This window comes from Melozone crissalis, unplaced genomic scaffold (genome assembly GCF_028551555.1).
Source record: "Melozone crissalis strain CALT ecotype California unplaced genomic scaffold, PUWL_Pcris_2 ptg000327l_1, whole genome shotgun sequence".
Classification (NCBI taxonomy): domain Eukaryota; kingdom Metazoa; phylum Chordata; class Aves; order Passeriformes; family Passerellidae; genus Melozone; species Melozone crissalis.
Window position 1 is genome coordinate 32586 of NW_026536077.1, and position 9331 is coordinate 41916.

At 50.7% G+C, this 9331-nt stretch overlaps 2 protein-coding genes across 2 annotated transcripts; both read right to left on the reverse strand.

The window, feature by feature from the left end:
• Positions 1–1227: 1227 nt before the first annotated feature.
• Positions 1228–2951, reverse strand: HOXB5 (homeobox B5). Its single transcript, XM_054294833.1, has 2 exons — positions 2402–2951; positions 1228–1475 (listed from the first exon to the last, which is right to left on the reverse strand). The coding sequence occupies exons 1-2, from the start codon at positions 2949–2951 to the stop codon at positions 1228–1230; spliced, it is 798 nt and encodes a 265-aa protein (XP_054150808.1).
• Positions 2952–6321: 3370 nt separating this feature from the next.
• HOXB6 (homeobox B6) lies at positions 6322–9331 on the reverse strand. Its single transcript, XM_054294831.1, has 2 exons — positions 8920–9331; positions 6322–6581 (listed from the first exon to the last, which is right to left on the reverse strand). The coding sequence occupies exons 1-2, from the start codon at positions 9329–9331 to the stop codon at positions 6322–6324; spliced, it is 672 nt and encodes a 223-aa protein (XP_054150806.1).

Genomic DNA, 9331 nt, shown 5'->3' on the forward strand with positions numbered 1-9331 from the left:
GGGGATTTTGGCGGTTTTGAGGCCGAGGGGCCGCGGGGCACCTGGCGCGTTTGGGTTTCGGAGGGGTCGGAGGGGGTAAAGACGCGAGCGGGAGCCTTTGTGAGTGGGGGAAAACGTTTATTTGAGTTCGAGTAAAGCTACAAACAAATACAAAAAGCTGCTTGGCCAAGAACTACCCGGCTGCGAGACATGACAGATGCCATTTTTACACAGAACACCGCATTCACTCTGCCCACTACGACCCGGCTATTACTCACGGCAGAAATATTCCTAATATTTACAAACACCAGAGCGCTCCAGCGTCGCTCTCTCCGCTTTTGTACATTATTTTTTCTTTTTTTTTTTTTCTTCTTTTTCCTTTTTTCCCTTTTTTTTTAAATTTTTTTGAGTTATTAATTATTGGTATTATTATCAATTTTTAATAGTGAAGTTCACCCACGTCTAAGAGTACGCCTTGGACTGAGGCCGGGATTAGAAATCCTGGCCTGGAGTTCGGACTAAAACACAGACTGGACAATTTTAAGACAGAAAGATACAAGAGCTGCTTCTTTTTCTTTTTTTTTTTTTTTTTCCTATTTTTTTTCCCATTCTTGTTGGGTTTTTTAAAGACCTTTTTTTTTTCTGCGACTGTAGTGCAGGAACCCCCGATTTTCGCTTAGGCAGAGAAAAACTCACCCAAGAGCAGGAAACTCGGATACAAAGGGGAAGGGGGGAGAAATTAAAATAAAATTAAAAAAAGAAGAAAATCCCAACAAATAAAGCAAGAACCGTATCTGTTCTGGATTCATAAATAAGTTATCACATTCAAGGGCTCACAGAACACATGCCAGCTTTCCAGAAAGCACCAAGAGAGCACGGACACACACACACATTTAGAAGAACAACGAGAGCGGGAGGAGCATCTGGAAATAAAATTTAATTTTTTTTTTCCTCGTTTTTAAACAAACAAACAACCGAAAAATAAGAACTTCCAGCAGGGAGCTGAGTCCCGGGCTGAGGGCACGGCCAGGAGCCGCTTTGGGCAGGAACCAGCCCCGGAGGTGCCTCGCTGCTCCGTCCTCCCGAACCGCGATCTGCCCATCCTTCCTTTATTTCATTATTCGCTCGGGGGTTTCGCTGTGGTTTTTGGGTTGGTTTTTTTTAATTTTTTTTTAAATTTATATTATTTTTCCTCCTTCCTCTTCGCCTCCCGCTCGTTTTCGCCCCCGGTATTTTTTTATTTTTGGCTCAGGGCTGGAAGGCGCTGCCGGCCGAGGCCAGGCTCATGCTTTTCAGTTTGTTGTCCTTCTTCCACTTCATGCGGCGGTTCTGGAACCAGATCTTGATCTGGCGCTCGGAGAGGCAGAGCGCGTGGGCGATCTCTATCCTCCTCCTGCGGGTCAGGTACCGGTTGAAGTGGAATTCCTTCTCCAGCTCCAGCGTCTGGTACCGCGTGTACGCTGTCCTCGCCCTCTTCCCGTCTGGTCCGGTCATGTCTGGGCAACACGGACAACAGAGCGGGGTTGGGGTTTGCTCTTTCTGCTCGCGCTCCACCTATTCTCCATCTGTTTTCCGCCTATTTTTTAAATTTTAAACCTATTTTTTGAGCTTTTTAAAATTTTTTTATTTTTTTTTTTAAACAGCGGAAAGCTGCGAATTGCCCCCAAATACCAGCACCCCCCCCCCACTCCTCTGTCTCGTTTTCCTCCCACACGTGCGGAAACCCCCCACCCTCGGCCCCTGCAGACCCCAATTCCCCGCTCGGGGTCCGTCATTTACAGCTCTGGGCATCGCTGCCCTTCCCGCGCTGTTCCCTGGCAGGTTTGGGGCACAAAACCGGGAATTGAGCCCGGAGCGGGGCCGGGGGGCGGCTCTGCCCCTCCCGGGGGTCTCCCGGCGCCTTTGGGGGGCTTGGCAAGGGCAGCTCAGTGGGGACGAGCCCAGAAAAGCGGGGCAGGACGAGCCGCGAGCCCCATCCGCGCCTCCAGCCCCGTTTTAACGCTCAATTCTCCCATTTTCACCCCAAACAGCACCCCCCGGCCTCGGGTTTTAAATTACCTTTCTCCCACCCACCCGCACGGTGCCGAGAGCTCGGGGAAAAGCGCGGGGAGGGCGAAAGGAAAATAAAATCGCCCCCCCAGAAACGCAGAGAGACACACGCGGAGCCCCCCTCGGCAGGCGCCGGAGGCAGCTCCGGAGCGAGAAATACAAAAGCAATAAATAGCTGCGATTCTGATCAAAGCGCCTCCGCGGAATAAAGGGAGGGAGAGAGCGGAAAATAAAGCGAGCGGGGCTGGGGGGGGGGGGGGAGGGAGAAAAAGGGGGGAAAAAAGAGAAAGAAACAGCGAGGTGGGGTTGGGTTGGGGGGGATTGTGCGGCAAAAAATAAACAAGCGCAAGGAGGCAAAAAGAAGGAGCTGTACCATGGCTAATGTGAAGTTTCCTCATCCAAGGGAATATCTGAGGTGCCTGCCCTTCTGTCGCTGCCGTGGAGGTCGCGATGGGCTCTGCCTGCGCTCGGGGGATGCTGCTGCTTATTGGAGTGCCCTCGTCGGCTCCCGAGGACGCGCTGGTCTCGTCTAGTTCTGTGAAATTTGTGTTGGTGCTGCTGGCAGCAGGAGCCGGCTCGGAGGGGGACGGGGCGGGTTTGCCTCCGTGGCTCTCGCTGTTGGAGCAGGGCAGGGAGTCGGGAGAAGATAAGGAGCAGCTGGACGCCTGTCTAAACCTGCTCTCCTGAGCTGGAGAAGGGAAACCGCGGGAGCTCTCGCCCACAGCCCCAAAGTGACTGGAGGAGGCCGAGCGGTTGATGCTAAGGTCCATCCCATTGTAGTTGTAGCCATAAGAGCTGGAATGCATGGTGCTTGAATCTCTGTAAGAACCGTTCATGGAACTGCCGGTCCCATAATTTAGTAACTGATAGTCGGGGCCATTTGGGTAGCGCCCTGAGAACGAGTTTACAAAGTAAGAGCTCATTTGGGTTATTTTGGAGGGCTTGATTTGTGGCTCGCGGTCGTTATAACCCCGCGCTTGACGATTTATGATGTATTAATGAATTATAGCGATGCACTGTACTTCGTTTTTGCTATGTATGCGGCCAAATATGGGGGGAGGGTGGGGGGTGCGTTTGGGCGTCACGTGCTTTTGTTGACCAGTCGTAAATTCTCGCTGATGACCTCAAGAGGTAATTCATGCTCTATGGTTACAAATAATGACGAGCGCGGAGCCGCTTTAGGCCCGAAGTCGCCCCAAATCCGCCGCCGCCATCGCCCCCCGCCTGGGCGGAGCGCGCCACCTGCCGGCCGCGCCGCGCCACTGCGCCTCGGGGACCCCCCTTCCTCCTGCTGCTCTCCCAAAAAAAGGGAAAAGAATTTAAAAATCCCCGTCACCCCCACTGCGGTTCTGTGATTCCGCTCCGTTTTGGGTTTTTTAAAAATAGAAAAATATGTTTTAAACCAGTGAGGAGCGAGGAGAGGGCGCGGCGCGTCCTGCGGGGCCGGGCGCCCTCAGAGCTCGGGGTTGTTCTGGAGGAGTCTCGGTGCTGGAGAAGCGCTGGAGAAGTTTGGGACGAGGTTTTGGGTGGCTCGGAGGCCTCTGGGGGGTCCGCAGTTGGAAGGGGTGGCCAGCAGGAGCTGCGGGTGGTTTTGGGGCGGTTTCTCCGCGCAAAAGTCGAGGTTCCTTCAGGCAGGAGCTCGCACCTCAGCTCTGGAGGGGAGAAAAGAAACTCGGGGGGAAAATCGGGTGGGAGAAAGGGAAAAGAGGCGAAATCCGGCCGGTGGAATGGTTGGCAGCGTTGGTTTTTGGGATGTCCGTGCTCCTGAGCGTTTCCACGTCCTCTCTGAGCCTTGGGCTGCGCGGGTTTTCCTTCCCGTTTGTTGACCTGCGAGGAACATCGGGGAGCAAAAGCGCTCGGAAATTGGGGAGAACGCTGGGAAAGAGCCGGAATTTTTTAGCCATCACTTTCCTCTTTTTCCTCTCCTTCTTCTCTTTCCTCTGTCTCTCTCCTTTTCTCTGCCTCCGTCCTTTTTTCAAATTTTATTTTCCTTTTTTTGCGGGTTTTTTTTTTTTCCCCCCCTTTCCCTCCTTCCGAGGCACTTCAGGAATTTCGCGCGCTCGCCTGCAACTCGTTGGGAATTACGCGCCATATTGAAAGTGACATATAATTATAATAATTACGGGCAATGAAAAGCGTGGCAATAACAGTAAATGTCCTGCAGCTGTGAAGCTTCTGCGTGAATTGATTTTGAGCGTGGCCGGCGCTAAAGGCGGCTCGTGGCGCGGGGGGGACGCGCTCCCGCTCCCACCCGGCGCTTTCTGGTGCCCACGGGCCGCTCCCCGCTCGCCTTTTCCAGCTCCGAATCCCCCAGCAGATAAAAATAAAAATAATCCTCCGCTCTCATTCCATTCCTCCCCGCGAAGCCGGGGAAAAGTTGGCGATTTCGCAAGAAAATTCCTCAAAACCTTCCCCGTCCCGTCCCCGGCCAAGGCAAGGAGCCGCTGGCCAGGGAAAATAAAAATCTGCCTTTTCCAAGCAGCTCCGTTCACGATTTTCCCACTTTTTTTTTCCCCATCCGGTTTAAACGGGCGCTCATTCCTGGCAATGAAAATTTTTCCCGGGGTGAATTCCTTGGAAACCTGGAATATTTTTAATTTTTTTTTAATTTTTTTTTTTTTTTTTTTTTTTGCGCCACATTTCTCTTTGATTTGGGGGCGCGGAGCGCGGGGGAGCAGATGTTTGAAAGATGCTGGGCAAATGTTAGGTGGCTTTTGGCGGATAAACGAGCGCGTGTTTTTGCCCGTTTCCTTGATTTATCGTGGAGATGGGAACGGCGTTTCTTCATAACTCTTTGTACTGTAACAATAAAAAAAAAACAGAGAGAGAAAGAGAGGGAGAGAGCGAGCGGTGCTGAGGCAGAAATGTCAGCCAGGAAACGCTCCTGGGGAAAGGGCTCCCATCGCAGATTACAGCCCAAAAATGGGGGAAAATCAGATTTTTCTGTAATTCCCGAGCGCTCCGAGCTGCGCGTCCGAGGACATCGGGGGGGAGGGCGAAAAATCTCCTTTTCACCCCCCTGGAAAAGGGAGAATTCCCCTCAAAACAGCGCTAATAACCACAGGGGAGGGCTGTGCCGTGAGATCGAGGACTTGGCTTTTATTAGAGAATTCCATGTTCATACCTAAGACAAACTCCAAACACAACACGTACAAAAATTAATAAAATAGAACTTTCTGTCGTTGTTCTTCTTTTTTTTTTTCTTTTTTTTAAAATTTTTTTTTTTGCGGCCTTGTAGGTAGTACTCGTTCTTTCAGTAGATTTTTTTTTTCCCTTTTGAAAATAAAAAATTTAAAAGGCAAAAAAAAAAAAGAAAAATAAAACCCCACCCAACCAAAAACAAACACCCCAAAACTAATTACAAAGAACCTCAGGGTTTGATTAATTTACCAAAGGAGTAAAAAAAAAATTAAAAAACAAAAAGGAAAAGAACAAAACCCAACTTATGTCAACCGTGCATGGAACATTTGTACAAAATTAGGACAATAAACACCCCAAATGACATATATTGCAGCACTTCCATTAAATACAAGAGTTAGCAGGTTACTAACAGTGACACCAAGGGTAGAAACACGGCTAGGAGTCCTTTTTTTTTATATAGTTTTTTTTTTCTTTTTTTTTTCTTTTTTTCCCTATTTTCTCTTCCCCTTTCTTTCCTTCCTTCTCTCTCTCCATCTCCTCACTTTTTAATAATTATTATTATTATGATTCCATTTCCATGAGAGAGGTGGGGGGGGCGGAGCACGAGGGAAAGGGTGAAAAAACCTCAAAACGCCGCTAGAAGCCGGGTTAAATTTTGCGGATTTTGGGCAAAATCAGTGAGAATTGGAGTCCAGGGCGTTGGCGGCCCAAACTTTGTGGGCCACTAGAAACTGGGTTAATTTTTGCGGTTTTTTGGCAAAATCAGTGGGAATTGGAGTCCAGGGCGTTGGTGGCCCAAACTTTGTGGGCCACTAGAAACCGGGTTAATTTTTGCGGTTTTTGGGCAAAAACAGTAGGAATTGGAGTCCAATGTTTTGGTGGCCCAAACTTTGTGGGCCACTAGAAACTGGGTTAATTTTTGCGGTTTTTGGGCAAATTCAGTGGGATTGGAGTGCGGGGCGTTGGCGGCCCAAACTTTGTGGCTGCTGCGGGGATTTGCCCCAGCCAGCCCTCACCTCTCAACCCCTCCCTCAATTCCAATTTTTTAGCGTTTTCTCCTCGCGTTTTAAATAACTTTTTTAAGCTGTCGTTGCTTTTTTTATCTCTCTCTTTTTTTTTTTTTAATCTTTTTTTTTTTTTAATTTTCTCGAATCACTCCGCCGCCTTCTCCTCCTCCTCCTCGGCGCTGAGCTGCGAGGAGCCGAGCAGTTTGTTCTCCTTTTTCCACTTCATCCTCCGGTTCTGGAACCAGATTTTGATCTGGCGCTCGGTCAGGCACAGCGAGTGCGCGATCTCGATGCGGCGCCGCCGGGTCAGGTAGCGGTTGAAGTGGAATTCCTTCTCCAGCTCCAGCGTCTGGTACCGCGTGTACGTCTGGCGGCCGCGGCGGCCGCTCGGCCCGAAGGACGAACCTGGAGGGGTGGGGGGAGAAGCGCAGGAAAAAAAGGGGGAAAATCAGCCAAAAAACCAAAAAAAAAAAATCCCGAAATTTCGACGGGAAACCGTTAAAAAAATGTATGAGGAAATAGGGGGAAATGTTAAAAAATAGGGGAAAATTAGGGGGGAAATAAGGGGGAATAGGGGGAAATTTAAAAATATAAGAAAATAGTGGGAAATATTTAAAAAATAGGGGAAAAACAAGGGGGAAATGGGGGAAATTAAAAAATATAAGAAAATAGGGGGAAATACAAGCAAACAAGGGGCAAATAGGGGAAAATGTTTTAAAAATAGAAGGAAATAGAGGGAAAAGGGGGATTAAGGGAGAAATAAGGGGGATAGAAGAAAGTAGGGGAAGTAAGGGGAAATGGAAGAAAAGATAAGAAAAGAGGGGGAAATAGGGGGAGATAGGGGGGAAGTCGGGGGAAATATGGAAATTAAGGGGAAATAAGGGGATATAAGGGGATATAAGGGGAAATGGAAGAAAATAGGGGGAAATAGGGGGAAGTAGAAGAAAATATAAGAAAATGGGGGGAAAGAGGGCAAATAGGGGCAGTTAGAGGGAAATAGGGGAAATAGGGGGAAATAAGAGGAAATTGGGGGAAATAAGGGGAAATGGGGGGAATTAGGGGGAAATAAGAGGAAATAAGGGGAAACAGTGGAAATAAGGGGACATAGAAGGAAATGGGGGGAAATAAGTGGGAAACGGGAGGAAATAAGTGGGAAAGAGGGATAAATAAGTGGAAAACAGAGAAAAATAGAGGGAAATAGAGGAGGGGGGAAGGGGGAACACCGAGTTTGATTTTGGGGACGGTGCGGAGGGGGCCGCGCCTTCCTGAGCTCTGCGCAGCTCCAGGAGCAGCGCTCGGAGCGGCCCGGCCGGGCAGGGGGGCTTAAACCGGGATTTGGGCATGGGGGGGTTAAACCGGGATTTGGGCAGGGGAAGTTAAACCGGGATTTGGGCATGGGGAGGGGTTAAACCGGGATTTGGGCATGGGGGGGGTTAAACCGGGATTTGGGCAGGGGGGATTAAAGCCAAGATTTGGGCAGGGGGGGTTAAACCAGGATTTGGGCAGGGGGGGTTAAACCGGGATTTGGGCTGGGGGGTTTGAGCAGGGATTCGGACAGGGATGGTTAAGCCAGGATTTGGGCAGAGAAGGTTTAAACCGGGATTTGGGCATAGAAGATTTAAGCCAGGATTTGGGCAGAGAAGGTTTAAACCGGGCTTTGGGCAGAGAAGGTTTAAGCCGGGATTTGGGCAGAGAAGGTTTAAGCCGGGTTTTGGGCAGAGAAGGTTTAAACCGGGCTTTGGGCAGAGAAGGTTTAAGCCAGGATTTGGGCAGAGAAGGTTTAAGCCGGGCTTTGGGCGGGCAGAGCAGGCCAGATCCACCTCATGCCGGGCTCAGGGACCGCAAGGTGTCCCCGGCCCCCCCGCGCCGTAACAGATCGCGGCGTTTAAGCGATAATGAAGTGAATCGATCCGCCCGAAGCCCGCATTAAACAGGACACGACGCCTGATGTCCCCGCGCTAATGGACATCAATTTGGAACTTAAAAGGCAACAAATGCATCTAAACACGGGCGAGGAGAGCAGCGAGGCTTCTGATATTTTTCTTTTCCCCCTCCCCACCCTCCACTTATCTGAGTTTTAAAAATTATGATTGGAGTTCGGATTGAGGAAACAGCACTTAAAGAAGTGATATATCACCGGGGAGGGGGGAGAAAACCAGGAAAACCCTCCCCAGGCGGACTTTTCATTAGGAGAGAGACGCATTAAAAATGCAACCGTCCGCCTTCAAATATTTAAACGCTTTTATATCATTTAATGAGAGAGAGAGGGAGAGGGAGAGGGAGAGCGAAGGGAGAGGAGCTGTGCGTGTAAAGTCATCCAGATCTGATTTAGAAAAGATATCTCCCCGTGCGTGTGGGGCACGGACAGAGACAAATCGCTGTAGCTGAGTGACACGCCAGCAGGAATGTGGCAAAAAAAAAAAAAAAAAAAAAAAAAAAAAGAGGGAAAAACAAGAAAAAAAAAACAAGGGAAGGAGCGGGACGGAAATTCAGAAATTCAGAAATTCAGTTTTGGGGTTGAAGCGTTCCTGGCTCGGGGAATCTCGGAGCGCCGGGAAGTTTTGGTGCGCGTTCGGAGCCCAAGTTTTCCCCCCGCTGGAAGTTTGGGCTCTAACCCCGAACCTTCCCTTCCTCCCGCTCCCCTCGCTCGCTCTCTCTCCCCCTCCCCGGCGGTAACAAATACGAAAAAAGGGGAGGGAGGAGGAGACGGGGCGCGTTTATTTCTGCAAAAGAGCAAACTCACTGTTGCAGGAGTTCATCCGCTGCATCCAGGGGTACACGGGCGCGGAGCACTTCTGCTCCTCGCTCTCTCCGAAGGCGCCCTTGCCGTGCGCGCAGTCCTTGAAGGCGGGCGCCTCGTCCAGGCCGCCCGGGGCGCACGCCGGCTCCTTGTCCCTGAAGAAGCCGCCGGGCCCGAAGTCGCAGGCGGCGGCGCGGCCGCCGAACGGCGCCGAGCTCTGCTGGTAGTAGGGAGAGGAGGAGGAGGAGGAGGAGGAGGAGTAGCAGCCCTTGTCCTGCGCCGCTCCGTAGGTGCCCGGGTAGTGCCGCAGAGGGTCCGCGTAGCCCGAGGGGTACAGCGGGAGCTGGCCCAGGAAGGGCTCCTGCCCCGCCGCCAGGCTCACCGGGAAGGTCGAGTTGACAAAATAAGAACTCAT

Coding starts and splice junctions, on each gene's coding strand:
- HOXB6 (XM_054294831.1), bottom strand. CDS start 9,331: ATGAGTTCTTATTTTGTCAACTCGACCTTCCCGGTGAGCCTGGCGGCG. Junction 6,582..8,919: donor GCGGATGAACTCCTGCAACA/GTGAGTTTGCTC, acceptor CCACCCCTCCAG/GTTCGTCCTTCGGGCCGAGC.
- HOXB5 (XM_054294833.1), bottom strand. CDS start 2,951: ATGAGCTCTTACTTTGTAAACTCGTTCTCAGGGCGCTACCCAAATGGC. Junction 1,476..2,401: donor GAAACTTCACATTAGCCATG/GTACAGCTCCTT, acceptor CGTGTTGCCCAG/ACATGACCGGACCAGACGGG.